The sequence below is a fragment of the Panulirus ornatus genome, chromosome 18 (genome assembly GCF_036320965.1).
Source record: "Panulirus ornatus isolate Po-2019 chromosome 18, ASM3632096v1, whole genome shotgun sequence".
Taxonomy (NCBI): domain Eukaryota; kingdom Metazoa; phylum Arthropoda; class Malacostraca; order Decapoda; family Palinuridae; genus Panulirus; species Panulirus ornatus.
The window spans coordinates 46,920,367-46,942,448 of NC_092241.1; the positions used below are offsets into that span (position 1 = coordinate 46,920,367).

At 39.7% G+C, this 22,082-nt stretch overlaps 1 protein-coding gene across 1 annotated transcript in view; it reads left to right on the plus strand.

Moving 5' to 3' along the window:
- Positions 1 to 22,082, plus strand: part of shtd (anaphase promoting complex subunit 1) — a 596,397-nt gene that overhangs the window by 542,850 nt on the left and 31,465 nt on the right. Inside the window, exon 21 of the mRNA XM_071673058.1 lies at positions 10,606 to 10,834. Within this exon, the coding sequence (XP_071529159.1) occupies positions 10,606 to 10,834 (229 nt within the window). The remainder of the gene's footprint in view (positions 1 to 10,605; positions 10,835 to 22,082) is intronic.

Below are 22,082 nucleotides of genomic sequence, written 5' to 3' on the forward strand. Positions count from 1 at the left end.
ATGCTCTTACAGACTACCTCTATCTAATTCTCTTGCCTAATGTTCCTACCTACTAATTCTACATAAAGTTTTTTTCCTTAATGCTCCTGCCTAAATATTCCTACCTACAACTTCTGGTCTGAAAATTGGAAGTAATGGCTGGTGTAAGAAGGGGACACCTTTAGTTGATTGAAAACTGTTTAAGTGGAAGAGAGAAAAGATGCTTACTCACACATAGTTAAAGTAACTTGTGCGGTCCTACAAGGCTTGATCTTAAAGCTACTACTATTCCCACTTTTTGTGAATAGCTTGCTAACGGTATTGGAAGCAGTACAAGAATCATTAGGAAGGTTAGAATTCTTAGGATTTTGAGAACCTCCAAAGAGACCTTGACAGACTCCAACAGTGGTTAGACACTTAGCTGATGAAGTTCATCCCAACCACATATAAGTAATGAGGGCAAGTGAAAAACATCTTGCAAGAACAAAATTCAGGAATCAGTATGTGATAGAGTCATTCATCATTATACTGATCATCACTGTACAAATTAATCATCACAGTACTCTGTATTTTCTGCATCCTAATCTTAACTATACCCTTGACTTTTGCTGCGCCTCTGTATTACATCCTCATCTTTACTACATCCTGATGTTAACTACTGGATATGATATTGAGCTAGAATATTATTTAGAGGCAATTAAGTCCTGTAATTAAGTATTCAGATAATTAATGTATTTAAGAATTTCATAAGTATATACAGTACTTTATATTCATTTGGTATATGTTGGCCTGATAAAACATTCTTGCATATTTTACAGTATCATTTTAATTTTATAAGAATTTCATTATTTCATGTTTCAGTTTTGAAACAAATTGTTCTTTGGCCTTAAAATTACACTGAATTTTGTGCTGTATTTTTATGGAAAACAGATTTTTTCCTGAACCGTTAGGTCTCAAAAGAAGTAAGATATTAGAAGTACTAATTAGATGGTGTTCAACAGAAGAGAGATTCCTAGAGAGACTAAATATTGCTGTAGTGTGAATAGAATAATAAGCAGTTATATCAGAGGGAAAACCCATACAAATCTTCATCTTAGCCTCCACAAGATAATGATCAGACATCCCTCCAGTTGCACCTCTCAGCACATTAACATCCAAAAGTCTCTCTTTCGCACGCCTGTCAATTAACACGTAATCCAATAACGCTCTCTGGCCATCTCTCCTACTTACATAAGTATACTTATGTATATCTCGCTTTTTAAACCAGGTATTCCCAATCATCAGTCCTTTTTCAGCACATAAATCTACAAGCTCTTCACCATTTCCATTTACAACACTGAACACCCCATGTATACCAATTATTCCCTCAACTGCCACATTACTCACCTTTGCATTCAAATCACCCATCACTATAACCCGGTCTCGTGCATCAAAACCACTAACACACTCATTCAGCTGCTCCCAAAACACTTGCCTCTCTCGATCTTTCTTCTCATGCCCAGGTGCATATGCACCAATAATCACCCACCTCTCTCCATCAACTTTCAGTTTTACCCATATTAATCAAGAATTTACTTTCTTACACTCTATCACATACTCCCACAACTCCTGTTTCAGGAGTATTGCTACTCCTTCCCTTGCTCTTGTCCTCTCACTAACCCCTGACTTTACTCCCCAGACATTCCCAAACCACTCTTCCCCTTTACCCTTGAGCTTCGTTTCACTCAGAGCCAAAACATCCAGGTTCCTTTCCTCAAACATACTACCTATCTCTCCTTTTTTCACATCTTGGTTACATCCACACACATTTAGGCACCCCACTCTGAGCCTTCGAGGAGGATGAGCACTCCCCGCGTGACTCCTTCTTCTGTTTCCCATTTTAGAAAGTTAATACAAGGAGGGGAGGATTTCTGGCCCCCCGCTCCCGTCCCCTCTAGTCGCTTTCTACGACACGTTGGGGTGAAGAGGGTGGTGAGAGTAAGTGAGCTTGGGAAGGAGACCTGTGTGAGGAAGAACCAGGAGAGACTGAGTACAGAATGGAAAAAGGTGAGAACAATGGAAGTAAGGGGAGTGGGGGAGGAATGGGGTGTATTTAGGGAATCAGTGATGGATTGCGCAAAAGATGCTTGTGGCATGAGAAGAGTGGGAGGTGGGTTGATTAGAAAGGGTAGTGAGTGGTGGGATGAAGAAGTAAGAGTATTAGTGAAAGAGAAGAGAGAGGCATTTGGACGATTTTTGCAGGGAAAAAACGCAATTGAGTGGGAGATGTATAAAAGAAAGAGACAGGAGGTCAAGAGAAAGGTGCAAGAGGTGAAAAAAAGGGCAAATGAGAGTTGGGGTGAGAGAGTATCATTAAATTTTAGGGAGAATAAAAAGATGTTCTGGAAGGAGGTAAATAAAGTGCGTAAGACAAGGGAGCAAATGGGAACTTCAGTGAAGGGCGCAAATGGGGAGGTGATAACAAGTAGTGGTGATGTGAGAAGGAGATGGAGTGAGTATTTTGAAGGTTTGTTGAATGTGTTTGATGATAGAGTGGCAGATATAGGGTGTTTTGGTCGAGGTGGTGTGCAAAGAGAGAGGGTTAGGGAAAATGATTTGGTAAACAGAGAAGAGGTAGTAAAAGCTTTGCGGAAGATGAAAGCCGGCAAGGCAGCAGGTTTGGATGGTATTGCAGTGGAATTTATTAAAAAAGGGGGTGACTGTATTGTTGACTGGTTGGTAAGGTTATTTAATGTATGTATGACTCATGGTGAGGTGCCTGAGGATTGGCGGAATGCGTGCATAGTGCCATTGTACAAAGGCAAAGGGGATAAGAGTGAGTGCTCAAATTACAGAGGTATAAGTTTGTTGAGTATTCCTGGTAAATTATATGGGAGGGTATTGATTGAGAGGGTGAAGGCATGTACAGAGCATCAGATTGGGGAAGAGCAGTGTGGTTTCAGAAGTGGTAGAGGATGTGTGGATCAGGTGTTTGCTTTGAAGAATGTATGTGAGAAATACTTGGAAAAGCAAATGGATTTGTATGTAGCATTTATGGATCTGGAGAAGGCATATGATAGAGTTGATAGAGATGCTCTGTGGAAGGTATTAAGAATATATGGTGTGGGAGGAAAGTTGTTAGAAGCAGTGAAAAGTTTTTATCGAGGATGTAAGGCATGTGTACGTGTAGGAAGAGAGGAAAGTGATTGGATCTCAGTGAATGTAGGTTTGCGGCAGGGGTGTGTGATGTCTCCATGGTTGTTTAATTTGTTTATGGATGGGGTTGTTAGGGAGGTGAATGCAAGAGTTTTGGAAAGAGGGGCAAGTATGAAGTCTGTTGGGGATGAGAGAGCTTGGGAAGTGAGTCAGTTGTGTTCGCTGATGATACAGCGCTGGTGGCTGATTCATGTGAGAAACTGCAGAAGCTGGTGACTGAGTTTGGTAAAGTGTGTGGAAGAAGAAAGTTAAGAGTAAATGTGAATAAGAGCAAGGTTATTAGGTACAGTAGGGTTGAGGGTCAAGTCGGTTGGGAGGTGAGTTTGAATGGAGAAAAACTGGAGGAAGTGAGGTGTTTTAGATATCTGGGAGTGGATCTGGCAGCGGATGGAACCATGGAAGCGGAAGTGGATCATAGGGTGGGGGAGGGGGCGAAAATTCTGGGGGCCTTGAAGAATGTGTGGAAGTCGAGAACATTATCTCGGAAAGCAAAAATGGGTACGTTTGAAGGAATAGTGGTTCCAACAATGTTGTATGGTTGCGAGGCGTGGGCTATGGATAGAGTTGTGCGCAGGAGGATGGAGGTGCTGGAAATGAGATGTTTGAGGACAATGTGTGGTGTGAGGTGGTTTGATCGAGTGAGTAACGTAAGGGTGAGAGAGATGTGTGGAAATAAAAAGAGCATGGTTGAGAGAGCAGAAGAGGGTGTTTTGAAGTGGTTTGGACACATGGAGAGAATGAGTGAGGAAAGATTGACCAAGAGGATATATGTGTCGGAGGTGGAGGGAACGAGGAGAAGAGGGAGACCAAATTGGAGGTGGAGAGATGGAGTGAAAAAGATTTTGTGTGATCGGGGCCTGAACATGCAGGAGGGTGAAAGGAGGGCAAGGAATAGAGTGAATTGGAGCGATGTGGTATACCGGGGTTGACGTGCTGTCAGTGGATTGAATCAAGGCATGTGAAGCGTCTGGGGTAAACCATGGAAAGCTGTGTAGGTATGTATATTTGCGTGTGTGGACGTATGTATATACATGTGTATGGGGCGGGGTTGGGCCATTTCTTTCGTCTGTTTCCTTGCGCTACCTCGCAAACGCGGGAGACAGCGACAAAGTATAATAAATAAATATAAATAAATAAATCAGAGGGAAAGGTCATGGGAGGGGCCTGTACTGTTATTGTCTGAGCCTTCTCTTTAATTGGCAATAGAGACAGATGGGAACATGGAGATTCTAAGCATGCCATAGTTCTGAGGAATTAGGGGCCATAGTTTCTTGGACTCTATCGTGATTATATTTGAAAAATGACCGTGTAGACAAGATACGGCAAGAGACCTTATGTGAAGAAAATCAGTGAGGCTTGAGTAGGTTTATGGGGCTTGTAAGAAGATGGTACGACCAGCCCATTAATTCTGTTTTGATGAGACAGATAGTAAGACCAGTAATCCTAACACGGAAGGTGTAAGATGGTTCTAGGCACCATTTTGATGCTCCTCAGTCAGCACAGTAGTACCACCCTTGGCAGCTGCAGCCAACAGCCTACTACCTAATAGATTGCTCCAAGGGTAGGGGATGGGATCGTCTTTGAGTCTGCTGGGGTACTGAGAGGGGCCAATACCTTACCACCTGAGTCCTCCTTCTTGCTGACAGCAGAGTCTCACAAAAAAGTGTAGTCATATGGGTAAACCTCAAATTTGCAGGGGTCATGGGAGTGTCCCATTACTCTACAACTACCTGAGCCCTCCCCTTATTGCCAGTAGGGTCATAATGTATTTTACTGTAACTCTGCTTAGTAGGGGTGTAGTCAACTTACTGATATCTAGTGATGCCCACTACTGGCAAAGGCTTGTACAGAGCATCAGACTAGGGAGGAGCAATATGGCTTCAGGAGTGGGAGAGGATGTGTGGATCATGTGTTTGCTTTGAATATGAATATGAGGGGGAAATAAAATTATATGGTATTTATGGTCTGCAGATAGCATATGACAGGTTTGATAAAGATGCTTTGTCATCGGAAGGGATGATGTGGAAGGAAAGCTAATTGAAGCATCCCTTCCTGTATTGTCAGATGGCCATATGCATCCTCTGGTGCTAAACTTTTCTTTATAGACAATTAAATCCTTAAATTATCCATTTGCTTATTTACAGGATTTTAAGAATTTCATGAGAGGTATCCTCATATCTTTTAGTATCTGTCATCTAGAGAAATCTTTATATATTTCACTGTATGATTACATTAAGATATGACTACTTTTTATTTTAGTTTTTGAAAGATTTTGTGGATGAAATTACCTGCAATTTTTGCTACTTTCCCTTGGAAAAAGATTTGTGTCACACTTTAGTATAGCAGCCATATTCTTCATGATGAATATGATCTTTGGCCTGAAATATTTTTTTTACAGCCATTAAGTCCTGAAATTATTTACATAATTAAAGGCTGAAAAAATTTTGTGAGAATATGCTTCCTATTTATTTGGTATCTATCAGTCACAGAAAGTACTGTGATATATATTACATTACCACTTCAAATATAGAAGACTTTCATCTCCTAATATTCAGTGATGAAAAACAGTTTTTGGCCTAAATATTTTTGCTCTTGTCCTTTGGAAAATAGATTTGCCTCAGAATCTCTTTATAGCACCAGTTGTTCATGCTGAATTATTGCTTAGGGGCCACTAAGTCCTGCAATTAATAATTGAATATATTATTTTTTTTTTATTATACTTTGTCGCTGTCTCCCTGCGTTTGCGAGGTAGCGCAAGGAAACAGACGAAAGAAATGGCCCAACCCCCCCCCATACACATGTATATACATACGTCCACACACGCAAATATACATACCTACACAGCTTTCCATGGTTTACCCCAGACGCTTCACATGCCTTGATTCAATCCACTGACAGCACGTCAACCCCGGTATACCACATCGCTCCAATTCACTCTATTCCTTGCCCTCCTTTCACCTTCCTGCATGTTCAGGCCCCGATCACACAAAATCTTTTTCACTCCATCTTTCCACCTCCAATTTGGTCTCCCTCTTCTCCTCGTTCCCTCCACCTCCGACACATATATCCTCTTGGTCAACCTTTCCTCACTCATTCTCTCCATGTGCCCAAACCACTTCAAAACACCCTCTTCTGCTCTCTCAATCACGCTCTTTTTATTTCCACACATCTCTCTTACCCTTATGTTACTCACTCGATCAAACCACCTCACACCACACATTGTCCTCAAACATCTCATTTCCAGCACATCCATCCTCCTGCGCACCACTCTATCCATAGCCCACGCCTCGCAACCATACAACATTGTTGGAACCACTATTCCTTCAAACATACCCATTTTTGCTTTCCGAGATAATGTTCTCGACTTCCACACATTCTTCAAGGCCCCCAGAATTTTCGCCCCCTCCCCCACCCTATGATCCACTTCCGCTTCCATGGTTCCATCCGCTGCCAGATCCACTCCCAGATATCTAAAACACTTCACTTCCTCCAGTTTTTCTCCATTCAAACTCACCTCCCAATTCACTTGACCCTCAACCCTACTGTACCTAATAACCTTGCTCTTATTCACATTTACTCTTAACTTTCTTCTTCCACACACTTTACCAAACTCAGTCACCAGCTTCTGCAGTTTCTCACATGAATCAGCCACCAGCGCTGTATCATCAGCGAACAACAACTGACTCACTTCCCAAGCTCTCTCATCCCCAACAGACTTCATACTTGCCCCTCTTTCCAAAACTCTTGCATTTACCTCCCTAACAACCCCATCCATAAACAAATTAAACAACCATGGAGACATCACACACCCCTGCCGCAAACCTACATTCACTGAGAACCAATCACTTTCCTCTCTTCCTACACGTACACATGCCTTACATCCTCGATAAAAACTTTTCACTGCTTCTAACAACTTTCCTCCCACACCATATATTCTTAATACCTTCCACAGAGCATCTCTATCAACTCTATCATATGCCTTCTCCAGATCCATAAATGCTACATACAAATCTATTTGCTTTTCTAAGTATTTCTCACATACATTCTTCAAAGCAAACACCTGATCCACACATCCTCTACCACTTCTGAAACCACACTGCTCTTCCCCAATCTGATGCTCTGTACATGCCTTCACCCTCTCAATCAATACCCTCCCATATAATTTACCAGGAATACTCAACAAACTTATACCTCTGTAATTTGAGCACTCACTCTTATCCCCTTTGCCTTTGTACAATGGCACTATGCACGCATTCCGCCAATCCTCAGGCACCTCACCATGAGTCATACATACATTAAATAACCTTACCAACCAGTCAACAATACAGTCACCCCCTTTTTTAATAAATTCCACTGCAATACCATCCAAACCTGCTGCCTTGCCGGATTTCATCTTCTGCAAAGCTTTCACTACCTCTTCTCTGTTTACCAAATCATTTTCCCTAACCCTCTCACTTTGCACACCACCTCGACCAAAACACCCTATATCTGCCACTCTATCATCAAACACATTCAACAAACCTTCAAAATACTCACTCCATCTCCTTCTCACATCACCACTACTTGTTATCACCTCCCCATTTGCGCCCTTCACTGAAGTTCCCATTTGCTCCCTTGTCTTACGCACTTTATTTACCTCCTTCCAGAACATCTTTTTATTCTCCCTAAAATTTAATGATACTCTCTCACCCCAACTCTCATTTGCCCTTTTTTTCACCTCTTGCACCTTTCTCTTGACCTCCTGTCTCTTTCTTTTATATATCTCCCACTCAGTTGCATTTTTTCCCTGCAAAAATCGTCCAAATGCCTCTCTCTTCTCTTTCACTAATACTCTTACTTCTTCATCCCACCACTCACTACCCTTTCTAATCAACCCACCTCCCACTCTTCTCATGCCACAAGCATCTTTTGCACAATCCATCACTGATTCCCTAAATACATCCCATTCCTCCCCCACTCCCCTTACTTCCATTGTTCTCACCTTTTTCCATTCTGTACTCAGTCTCTCCTGGTACTTCCTCACACAGGTCTCCTTCCCAAGCTCACTACTCTCACCACCCTCTTCACCCCAACATTCACTCTTCTTTTCTGAAAACCCATACAAATCTTCACCTTAGCCTCCACAAGATAATGATCAGACATCCCTCCAGTTGCACCTCTCAGCACATTAACATCCAAAAGTCTCTCTTTCGCACGCCTGTCAATTAACACGTAATCCAATAACGCTCTCTGGCCATCTCTCCTACTTACATACGTATACTTATGTATATCTCGCTTTTTAAACCAGGTATTCCCAATCATCAGTCCTTTTTCAGCACATAAATCTACAAGCTCTTCACCATTTCCATTTACAACACTGAACACCCCATGTATACCAATAATTGAATATATATAATTTATATGATTACAGGATTATGAAATAGTGTAAGAATTCATTCACTTCAGATTTATGTGTTATCTGTTGGCCAGATGAAGTATGATGGCACGTTTTGTAATATCATTTTAAGCATAAAAGATTTTCATTACATTATATTTCAGTTTTAAAACAAAAGCTTTTTTTGGGCTAGAAATTACTCAAAAAATTATCTGCATTTTTTGTTATCATTATCTGGAAAAAGAGGTGCTTCAGATCCTAGTCTGTCCTGAACCTTTTCATACTGAATATGATTCTGGGGCTGAAACTTTATTGCACCATTAAGTCCTGTGATAATGCATTTAACTAATTATATGAGTAAAAAATTCAAGAGAATTCATATATTTATTTGATATTTCTCAGCCAGAGGAAGCATTATATTTTAAATTATCATTTTGATTTAAGATTGTCTGAAAATTACCATGAACTACATTACCTTCATATTTTGATATTTCTCTTTGGTAAATATATTTCGCTCTGAATTACAGTATACAACATATATTTCATGCTGAATACAGTTTTGGGGATGAAATGTTTTTTAGAGGTCAATAAGTCCTCATATCAAGCATTGAAGTGATGATAGGATTAAAGAATATCAAGAGAATTGACTCCATATTTGTTTGATATCTCTCAAGCCATAGGAAGCATTATGTTGTATTTTACATTATGATTTCAAGTGTAGAAGACTCATTAGATTGTATTTCAGGTTTGAAACAAAAAGTTTGCTCCAGAACCTTGTTATAGCACTTAATCGTGATGAATATGATACTGGGGCTGAAATATTGATTATGGGCCATTAAGTCCTATAATTAAGCATTAAATTGATTACAGGTTTAAAAAATTTCATGAGAATTTGTTTCATATTTATTTGGTTTATTTATTTTCAGCTAGAGGAAACATTATGACATTTTATCTTTCAAGTATGGCAAACTTTCATTATGCTGTATCCAATTATGAAACACAAAGTTACTTCAGATTTTTTTAAATTGAATTGCTTCAAATTTTTTAAAGATAGGATTGCTTCAAAACCTCAGTAGGGCCTACCCTTCATTCTGAATATGATCTGGGGTAAACATATTGTTTAGGAGTCATTAAGCCCTTTAATTAAGCATTTAATTGATTAAAATGGAATGAAAACATATTTGCCATAATCAAACTGTATTGTGAAGTTATCAGTGTAATTAAAATGACAGTGCAAGTAAATGTTTACTTGTAGTAATTATGCTGGAAAATGGAGCACTTCTTTTCTCTAAATGATTCTTATTTCTGTAGTTGGATAATGAAATCGTAGTATCTTTTCTTGTACTTTTACAATGAGGATTGAATTAGCCAGTTCTTTAACATGGTTGTAATTTCTAATCACCACATATCTCATATGCAGTACGTGTGGCGATGCTGGTTGAGGATACTACAAGAGTATGAATATCGATGAAATTGTTGCATTAGTGTGGGAATTTTGGTGTAGTCATGATATCAGCCTTTTGGTGTTAGTGTAGCTGTGCTATGAATGTGAGGATGTTGGTAAAGTTGTAGTAGAGAAGTGCAAGAATATCTACTCAGACATGCAAAGCATGTGATTTCAGTTGTCTGTTTCTTTCATTGATTCTTAATTTATAACAGTAACATATATAATGTGGTTTACATATATATTTTCCCCTCCATTAGATTGGTATCTGATGTAGGATTATGACAAGCTCAAAAACTTGCTTGTTTATTTCTGATATACTCTTAACATTTGCCTTTTTATTTTTGTTTTGATATAAGAAATATGATGTAATGATTTCAGCATCCATACAGTTGTTTATAACAGGATATGATTAAAACAGTAGAACAAACCATACTTGTCAGCCAGTCACCGCATCCATGAATCAGTACTATATACTACGTGTTTACTATGTCTGAGTTGCCAGATATCACTGCTGTTCATAAGAGACCGTTGAGAAATTTATGTCTGCAACTGTACATTTATTGTCTTTATTTTCGGATGTTATTAATGCATGCACTGACTTTCTTCATAGGGTTTGAGACGAGTGACAGTTCTTAGTCAACGAACGGGGTTGTTATTGTGGCAAGTCAAGTTAATAGCCCGTGCTGCTCATTTCTTGCATTGCCTCACTTACACCTCTGCCGATACGCTTTCATCATCTGATGAGATTGGAAGTGGTGATCCCAGTCCTCTGGTATCAGCTGAGCAGGCATTATCGCTTAACAAGCGAGTGGAGCTGCTTACTGATGTCTGGCTTGAAGGCAAGTTTTTGAAAGGAATTGAAGTCTTATACTTGAGTACTTTCTTAGGCTTGTGATGTCCATCTTTCATTACTGTACAGTGAATGAGTATTCTAAGATTTTTAGTAAGTTATGATAGAGTGCTTTTTTTCAGGATAGTCATCATCTTTTCATAACTGTATTAAGTGTGTCAAGATTAGGAATAGTTCAATAATGGGCAGACTGCTCCAGACAATCTGAAACCAGTGAACTAGTTGCAGAATATGTAAACAAACCTCTCATCATTCTTGATGTAACAGGAGCTATATTTGATTTGTCTTCTTTAACCAGGATTGGAGGGAAAGGATTGATTTTTTTTATAGAAAGCAGTTGGGTAGCAGGCATTATTAGTAGTCTGCTTTGCTTTTTTTTGTAGTCTTATTGCCAATGAGCCTGGTAGCCATGACTTAACTTCAGCTACTCTACCTACTCAGTGAGAATCTCTTGTAACTGTAAGAAATCTTCATTCATCACCAAGAAGTTTCTGAATCAGCTGCTCGAGAAGTTGATCTTTATAAGCAGTAAAATGATCTACTGTTTGCATCAGATGCAAATGATTGTTTGTTATGATTCTCCAAACTGTCAAAATGGTGGCCATGAAGCATTAGCTGAATGTCAAGGAAGTCATTTGCAAAATTTTATCAACTGTTAGGTGTTGTAACATCAACAGGCTATTTCACTTAGTGAACTTAGTGATAAAGAGATTTCCATTCATAGCAGTAAGTAAAATAAAATATATTTTGGTGGAATTTCGCCAATTTTCCTCTGTTGAAATTTCTAAAAGAGGGAACAGAAGGAGCCAAGCAGGGAGTGCTCATCCTCCTCAAAGACTCAGGCTGGGGTATCTAAATGTGTGTGTGGATGTAACCATGATAAGAAGAGAGGAGAGATAGGTGGTATGCTTGAGGAAAGAAACCTGGATGTTCTGGCTCTGAGTGAAAAAAAGCTGAAGGATAAAGTGGAAGAATGGTTTGGAAATGTATGGAGTCAAGTCAGGGGTTGGTTAGAGGACAAGAGCTAAGGGAGGAGTAGCACTACTACTAAAGTAGTTGTGGGAGCATGTGATAGAGTGTAAGACAGTAAATTCTAGAGCGATTTGTGTAAAATTGAAAATGAATGGCAAGAGATGGGTGATGATTAGTGCTTATGCGCCTCTCCAGGAGAAGAATCATAAGAGGCAAGAGTTTCAGAAGCAGCTTAGTGAGAGGGATATACTCAAGTATTTGAATGTGAGTAGGAGAGATGGTTAGTGGTCATTATTGCATTATGCATCAGTTGATAAATAGGTTTGTAAAAGGGAGAATTTTGGATTCATATGTGCTGAGAGGGGCAGCTGTTTGGAGGTGAGCATGAAGATTTGAAGAGGTTTTCAAAAAAGGGGAAACAATATCAGTGTGATGAGAGTGGTGAGAGTAAGTGAGCTTGAAAAGAGATCTGTATGAGGAGTATTAGGAAAGACTGAATGCAGAATTGCAAAAGTTAAGATTAAATGAAGCAAGGGAGTGAGGAATGGGAGGTATTTAGGGAAGCATTGCTTGCATACACATATGCAAGGGAAGATTAGAAACGGTAGCGAGTTATGGGATGAAGAGAGAGGTAAAGTTACTTCCAAAAGGGAAAAGATAGTCGTTTGGGTAGTACTTAAAGGGAAGGAGTACAAATAATTAGAGGATGTATAAGAGCAAGCAACAGGTCAAGAGAAAGTTGGGTGGAAGGTATTGATTGAGAGGGTGAAGGCATGTACAGAGCATCAAATTGGGAAGTAGTGTCATTTCAGAAGTGGGAGAGGATGTGTAGATCAGATGTTTGCTTTAAAGAATGTGTAATGGGAAATGCTTAGAAAAACAGATTGATTTGTATGAAACATTTATGGATCTGGAGAAAGGATATGATAGGGTTGTTAGAGATGCTTTGTGGAAGGTCTTACAATTATGCAGTATGGGAGGAAAGCTACCGAAAGGAGTGAGAATTTTTTATCAAGGGTGTAAGGCTCGTGCACAAGTAGGAAAACAAGAAAGTGAATGGTTTCATGTGAAAGTTGGCCTGTGGCAAGGGTATATGATGTAACCATGGTTGTTCAGTTTGTTTATGAATAGGGTGGTGAGGGAGTTAAATGTAAGAGTTTTGAAGAGAGGGTTAAGTATACGGTCTGTGGGGGATGAAAGGGCCTGGAAAATGAGTCAGTTGTTGTTTGCTGATGATACAGTGCTGGTGGCACATTCAAATAGGATTTTGCAGTTGATAACTGAGTTTGGAAGAGTGTGTGAAAGGAGGAAGTTGAAAGTAAATGTGAATAAAAGCTAGGTTATTAGGTTTAGCAAGGTGTATATACATTTCTCTGTCCATTGACGTATGTGTCACACCATTGGAGCTGTGTGAGATTAAAGTCCATGCTACCCCCACCGAGATGAGGTTAGGATACATGTAAAAACACTAAAAGTCTAGTGTGTGTGTGTGTGTGTTTTGACCTCCACGTGACCGAGACAGCCAGACACCCTACCTAGGGTTCAAAGCTGACCTGTGGTGTATATACATTTGTTTATTCATCAACATATTTGTCACATCATCGGAGCCATGTCAGATTAAAATCCATGCTACCCCCACTAAAATGAGTTGGGACACACGGAAAAACACCATAAGTCTAGTGTGTGTATCTTTTAACCTCCACATGGCCAAGGCAGCCTGATGCCCTTCTCAGGGTTCGAAGCTGACTTGTGGTGTATATACGTACATACATATATGCACATACACATAAGTGTGTATATATATATATATATATATATATATATATTTTTTTTTTTCATACGATTCGCCATTTCCCGCGTTTGCGAGGTAGCGTTAAGAACAGAGGACTGGGCCTTAGAGGGAAAATCCTCACCTGGCCCCCTTCTCTGTTCCTTCTTTTGGAAAATTAAAAAAAAAACGAGAGGGGACGATTTCCAGCCACCCGCTCCCTCCCCTTTTAGTCGCCTTCTACGACACGCAGGGAATACGTGGGAAGTATTCTTTCTCCCCTATCCCCAGGGATAATATATATATATATATATATATATATATATATATATATATATATATATATATATATATATATATATATATATACATAAGTATACATAAGTATACGTATGTAAGTAGGAGAGATGGCCAGAGAGCGTTATTGGATTACGTGTTAATTGACAGGCGCGCGAAAGAGAGACTTTTGGATGGTAATGTGCTGAGAGGTGCAACTGGAGGGATGTCTGATCATTATCTTGTGGAGGCTAAGGTGAAGATTTGTATGGGTTTTCAAAAAAGAAGAGTGAATGTTGGGGTGAAGAGGGTCGTGAGAGTAAGTGAGCTTGGGAAGGAGACTTGTGTGAGGAAGTACCAGGAGAGACTGAGGACAGAATGGAAAAAGGTGAGAACAATGGAAGTAAGGGGAGTGGGGGAGGAATGGGATGTATTTAGGGAATCAGTGATGGATTGCACAAAAGATGCTTGTGGCATGAAAAGCGTGGGAGGTGGGTTGATTAGAAAGGGTAGTGAGTGGTGGGATGAAGAAGTAAGATTATTAGTGAAAGAGAAGAGAGAGGCATTTGGACGATTTTTGCAGGGAAAAAATGAAATTGAGTGGGAGATATATAAAAGAAAGAGACAGGAGGTCAAGAGAAAGGTGCAAGAGGTGAAAAAGAGGGCAAATGAGAGTCGGGGTGAGGGAGTATCATTAAATTTTAGGGAGGATAAAAAGATGTTCTGGAAGGAGGTAAATAAAGTGCGTAAGACAAGGGAGCAAATGGGAACTTCAGTGAAGGGTGCTAATGGGGAGGTGATAACAAGTAGTGGTGATGTGAGAAGGAGATAGAGTGAGTATTTTGAAGGTTTGTTGAATATGTTTGATGATAGAGTGGCAGATATAGGGTGTTTTGGTCGAGGTGGTGTGCAGAGTGAGAGGGTAAGGGAAAATGATTTGGTAAACAGAGAAGAGGTAGTAAAAGCTTTGCGGAAAATGAAAGCCAGCAAGGCAGCAGGTTTGGATGGTATTGCAGTGGAATCTATTACAAAGGGGTGTGACTGTATTGTTGACTGGTTGGTAAGGTTATTTAATGTATGTATGACTCATGGTGAGGTGCCTGAGGATTGGCGGAATGCGTGCATAGTGCCATTGCACAAAGGCAAAGGGGATAAGAGTGAGTGCTCAAATTACAGAGGTATAAGTTTGTTGAGTATTCCTGGGAAATTATATGGGAGGGTATTGATTGAGAGGGTGAAGGCATGTACAGAGCATCAGATTGGGGAAGAGCATTGTGGTTTCAGAAGTGGTAGAGGATGTGTGGATCAGGTGTTTGCTTTGAAGAATGTATGTGAGAAATACTTAGAAAAGCAAATGGATTTGTATGTAGCATTTATGGATCTGGAGAGGGCATATGATAGAGTTGATAGAGATGCTCTGTGGAAGGTATTAAGAATGTATGGTGTGGGAGGAAAGTTGTTAGAAGCAGTGAAAAGTTTTTATCAAGGATGTAAGGCATGTGTACGTGTAGGAAGAGAGGAAAGTGATTGGTTCTCAGTGAATGTAGGTTTGCGGCAGGGGTGTGTGATGTCTCCATGGTTGTTTAATTTGTTTATGGATGGGGTTGTTAGGGAGGTGAATGCAAGAGTTTTGGAAAGAGGGGCAAGTATGCAGTCTGTTGTGGATGAGAGAGCTTGGGAAGTGAGTCAGTTGTTGTTCGCTGATGATACAGCGCTGGTGGCTGATTTGTGTGGGAAACTGCAGAAGCTGGTGACTGAGTTTGGTAAAGTGTGTGAAAGAAGAAAGCTGAGAGTAAATGCGATTAAAAGCAAGGTTATTAGGTACAGTAGGGTTGAGGGACAAGTCAATTGGGAGGTAAGTTTGAATGAAGAAAAACTGGAGGAAGTAAAGTGTTTTAGATATCTGGGAGTGGATTTGGCAGCGGATGGAACCATGGAAGCGGAAGTGACTCATAGGGTGGGGAAGGGGGCGAAAATTCTTGAAGCATTAAAGAATGTGTGGAAGTTGAGAACTTTATCTTGGAAAGCAAAATGGGTATGTTTGAAGGAATAGTGGTTCCACAATGTTATATGGTTGCGAGGCGTGGGCTATGGATACAGTTGTGCGGAGGAGGGTGGATGTGCTGGAAATGAGATGTTTGAGGACAATATGTGGTGTGAGGTGGTTTGATCAAGTAAGTGATAATAGTGTAAGAGAGATGTGTGGTAATAAAAAGAGTGTGGTTGAGAGAGCAGAAAGGGTGTTTTGAAATGGTTTGGTCACATGGAGGGAATGAGTGAGGAAAGATTGACCAAGAGCATATATGTGTCAGAGGTGGAAGGAATGAGGAGAAGTGGGAGACCAAATTGGAGATGGAAAGATGGAGTGAAAAAGATTTTGAGTGATCGGGGCCTGAACATGCGGGAGGGTGAAAGACATGCAAGGAATAGAGTGAATTGGAATGATGTGGTATACCAGGGTCGACATGCTGTCAATGGATTGTACCAGGGCATGTGAAGTGTCTGGGGTAAACCATGGAAAGTTCTGTGGGGCCTGGATGTGGAAAGGGAGCTGTGGTTTCGTTGCACTGTTACAGGACAGCTAGAGACTGAGTGTGAATGAATGTGGCCTTTGTTGTCCTTTTCTAGTGCTACCTCACGCACATGAGGGGGGAGGGGGTTGTTATTTCATGTGTGGCGTTGTGGCGATGGGAATGAGTGGGGGCAGACAGTATGAATTATGTACATGTGTATATATGTATATGTCTGTGTGTGTACATATATGTATACGTTGAGATGTATAGATATGTATATGTGCATGTGTGGATGTGTATGTATATACATGTGTATGTAGTAGGGTTGGGCCTTTCATTCGCCTGTTTCCTTGTGCTACCTCGCTAATGCGGGAGACAGCGACAAAGCAAAATAGATAAAATAAATATATATATATATATATATATATATATATATCTTTCTTTCTTTCAAACTATTCGCCCTTTCCCGCATTAGCGAGGTAGCGTTAAGAACAGAGGACTGGGCCTTGAGGGAATACCCTCACCTGGCCCAATTCTCTGTTCCTTCTTTTGGAAAATTAAAAAAAAAACGAGAGGGGAGGACTTCCAGCCCCCCGCTCCCTCCCCTTTTAGTCGCCTTCTACGACACGCAGGGAATACGTGGGAAGTATTCTTTCTCCCCTATCCCCTATATATATATATATATTTTTTTTTTTTTTTTTTTTACTTTGTCGCTGTCTCCCGCGTTTGCGAGGTAGCGCAAGGAAACAGACGAAAGAAATGGCCCAACCCACCCCCATACACATGTATATACACACGTCCACACACGCAAATATACATACCTACACACCTTTCCATGGTTTACCCCAGACGCTTCACATGCCTTGATTCAATCCACTGACAGCACGTCAACCCCGGTATACCACATCGCTCCAATTCACTCTATTGCCCTCCTTTCACCCTACTGCATGTTCAGGCCCCGATCACACAAAATCTTTTTCACTCCATCTTTCCACCTCCAATTTGGTCTCCCTCTTCTTCTTGCTCCCTCCACCTCCGACACATATATGCTCTTGGTCAATCTTTCCTCACTCATCCTCTCCATGTGCCCAAACCACTTCAAAACACCCTCTTCTGCTCTCTCAACCACGCTCTTTTTATTTCCACACATCTCTCTTACCCTTACGTTACTCACTCGATCAAACCACCTCACACCACACATTGTCCTCAAACATCTCATTTCCAGCACATCCATCCTCCTGCGCACAACTCTATCCATAGCCCACGCCTCGCAACCATACAACATTGTTGGAACCACTATTCCTTCAAACATACCCATTTTTGCTCTCTGAGATAATGTTCTCGACTTCCACACATTCTTCAAGGCCCCCAGAATTTTCGCCCCCTCCCCCACCCTATGATCCACTTCCGCTTCCATGGTTCCATCCGCTGCCAGATCCACTCCCAGATATCTAAAACACTTCACTTCCTCCAGTTTTTCTCCATTCAAACTCACCTCCCAATTGACTTGACCCTCAACCCTACTGTACCTAATAACCTTGCTCTTATTCACATTTACTCTTAACTTTCTTCTTCCACACACTTTACCAAACTCAGTCACCAGCTTCTGCAGTTTCTCACATGAATCAGCCACCAGTGCTGTATCATCAGCGAACAACAACTGACTCACTTCCCAAGCTCTCTCATCCCCAACAGACTTCATACTTGCCCCTCTTTCCAAAACTCTTGCATTTACCTCCCTAACAACCCCATCCATAAACAAATTAAACAACCATGGAGACATCACACACCCCTGCCGCAAACCTACATTCACTGAGAACCAATCACTTTCCTCTCTTCCTACACGTACACATGCCTTACATCCTCGATAAAAGCTTTTCACTGCTTCTAACAACTTGCCTCCCACACCATATATTCTTAATACCTTCCACAGAGCATCTCTATCAACTCTATCATATGCCTTTTCCAGATCCATAAATGCTACATACAAATCCATTTGCTTTTCTAAGTATTTCTCACATACATTCTTCAAAGCAAACACCTGATCCACACATCCTCTACCACTTCTGAAACCACACTGCTCTTCCCCAATCTGATGCTCTGTACATGCCTTCACCCTCTCAATCAATACCCTCCCATATAATTTACCAGGAATACTCAACAAACTTATACCTCTGTAATTTGAGCACTCACTCTTATCCCCTTTGCCTTTGTACAATGGCACTATGCACGCATTCCGCCAATCCTCAGGCACCTCACCATGAGTCATACATACATTAAATAACCTTACCAACCAGTCAACAATACAGTCACCCCCTTTTTTAATAAATTCCACTGCAATACCATCCAAACCTGCTGCCTTGCTGGCTTTCATCTTCTGCAAAGCTTCCACTACCTCTTCTCTGTTTACCAAATCATTTTCCCTAACCCTCTCACTTTGCACACCACCTCGACCAAAACACCCTATATCTGCCACTCTATCATCAAACACATTCAACAAACCTTCAAAATACTCACTCCATCTCTTTCTCACATCACCACTACTTGTTATCACCTCCCCATTTGCGCCCTTCACTGACGTTCCCATTTGCTCCCTTGTCTTACGCACTTTATTTACCTCCTTCCAGAACATCTTTTTATTCTCCCTAAAATTTAATGATACTCTCTCACCCCAACTCTCATTTGCCCTTTTTTTCACCTCTTGCACCTTTCTCTTGACCTCCTGTCTCTTTCTTTTATACATCTCCCACTCAATTGCATTTTTTCCCTGCAAAAATCGTCCAAATGCCTCTCTCTTCTCTTTCACTAATACTCTTACTTCTTCATCCCACCACTCACTACCCTTTCTAATCAACCCACCTCCCACTCTTCTCATGCCACAAGCATCTTTTGTGCAATCCATCACTGATTCCCTAAATACATCCCATTCCTCCCCCACTCCCCTTGCTTCCATTGTTCTCACCTTTTTCCATTCTGTACTCAGTCTCTCCTGGTACTTCCTCACACAGGTCTCCTTCTTAAGCTCACTTACTCTCACTTACTTACTTACTTCACCCCAACATTCACTCTTCTTTTCTGAAAACCCATACAAATCTTCACCTTAGCCTCCACAAGATAATGATCAGACATCCCTCCAGTTGCACCTCTCAGCACATTAACATCCAAAAGTCTCTCTTTCGCACGCCTGTCAATTATATATATATATATATATATATATATATATATATATATATATATATATATATATATATATATATATATATGAATATATATATATATATATATATATATATATATATATATATCCCTGGGGATAGGGGAGAAAGAATACTTCCCACGTATTCCCTGCGTGTCGTAGAAGGCGACTAAAAGGGAAGGGAGCGGGGGGCTGGAAATCCTCCCCTCTCAATTTTTTTTTCTTTTTTATTTTCCAAAAGAAGGAACAGAGAAGGGGGCCTGGTGAGGATATTCCCTAAAAGGCCCAGTCCTCTGTTCTTAACGCTACCTCGCTAATGCGGGAAATGGCGAATAGTATGAAAGAAGAAAAAAGAAAGAATATATATATATATATATATATATATATATATATATATATCTTGCGCGTGATCAAGATATTCCTATGAGTCCACGGGGAAAATGAAACATGAAAAGTTCCCAAGTGCACTTTCGTGTAATAATCACATCATCAGGGGAGACACAAGAAAGAAATATAACAGTCATTTGATATACATCGAAGAGACGAAGCTAGGATGCCATTTGGTAAACGTGATTGTCCAAAACATACGAGCGTTCATAAACTTATCATTTTACAAATCTTATCAACAATAAAGTTATCTAATTTGTATAGACCATCACTGTTATTACGATTATGATTCTTTGTGTATTGAATAATAGAAAATTCAGTGATATTTCTTATGGTAATAGAGTTAGAGTTGATAACTGAGATGGCGTTACTCCAGTCAATACAATGATTATAGTTTTTAACATTATTAAACAAGGCATTTGATTCTGTCCCGTTCTTATACTATATTTATGTTGCCTAAGTCTAACAGAAAGATCCTTACCATTCTGACCAACATAAAATTTATCACAGTTTCCACAAGGCACTTAATAGTTTCTCTATTAAGCCCTTTAGTGGGTAAGGTATCAAATTCTAATATCATGAACAATGTAGATTTAGTCTACAAGCTAAACAATATCACTGTTAATTTTGATTTCAAATTAGTTAGCTTTGATGTTTCCTCACTTTTCACTAAAGTTCCAGTTGATGACCTTTTAGAATATTTATTTGATGTCTTGGATGATATTCATTTACCTGTTTCAAAGTCTATAATTTCATTGAACTGATAAAATTGTGTATGAAAGACTGTGTATTTCAATTTAATGGAGATTATCATGCTCAGAAATTTAGCATGTCAATAAGTAACCCTCTTTCACCTGTACAAAGTGATCTTGATATGGAATTTTTTGAAACAAAATTACTAAAGGATATCTTACCTTCTAATGCAGTTTGGTTTAGGTATGTAGATGATGTTCTTTGTGTTTGGTCAACAAATGAAAATTTACAAATATTTCTCCCCTTACTTAACAATTTAGTACCTTCCATCAAATTTACTGTAGAAAATGAAAGTAATGGTATGTTACCATTTTTAGATTGCATGATCCTTAGACAAGGAAACAAGTTTAAGTTTAGCATATACAGAAAACCCACCAATGTATGCTCATATATTCATTATTACTCATCTCTGCATGACAGAGTTAAATTATCATCATTTCAATGTATGTTCCTTAGGGCATTATGTATTTGATGATGAGTTTGAGAAGATATATTCAATTGGATCTAAGTTAAAGTACCCTAGATCTTTCATTGATAAATCCCTTAAGTTAGCAAAGAAATCATTTTATAGAGTTGAGCCCAAACCTCCCATTGACATCAAGAATCTTTTAGTTCTCCCTTTTAATAATAATTTCACTTTGCTTCCCATGTTGCTTAAGTCCTGTAATGTAAATGTTGCCTTTAGCAACAATAATACTATAAAGAATATCTTAATCAGGAATTCACCAGAAAATTCTCTTGGTTGCATCTATAAAGTGCCTTGTGGAAACTGTGATAAATTTTATGTTGTTCAGACTGGTAGGGATCATTCTGTTAGACTTAAGCAACATAAATATAGTATAAGACCGGGACAAGAATCAAATGCCTTGTTTAATCATGTTAAAAACTATGATCATTGCATTGACTGGAGTAACACCATTTCAGTTATTAACTCTAACTCTATTACCAAGAAAAATATCATTGAATCTTCTATTATTAGATACACAAAGAATTATAATCTTAATATTAGTGATGGTCTATACAAATTAGATAACTTTATTGTTGATAAGATTTGTAAAATGATAAGTTTATGAACGCTCGTATGTTTTGGACAATCACATGTTTACCAAATGGCGTCCTAGCTTCGTCTCTTCAATGTATATCAACTGACTGTTATATTTCTCTCTTGTGTCTCCTCTGATGATGTGATTATTACACGAAAGTGCACTTGGGAACTTTTCATGTTTCATTTTCCCCGTGGACTCATGGGAATATAGATATATATATCTATAGCGGGGGGCTGGAAATCCTCCCCTCTCATTACATTTTTTTTTTTTAATTTTCCAAAAGAAGGAACAGAGAAGGGGGTCAGGTGTGGATATTCCCTCAAAGG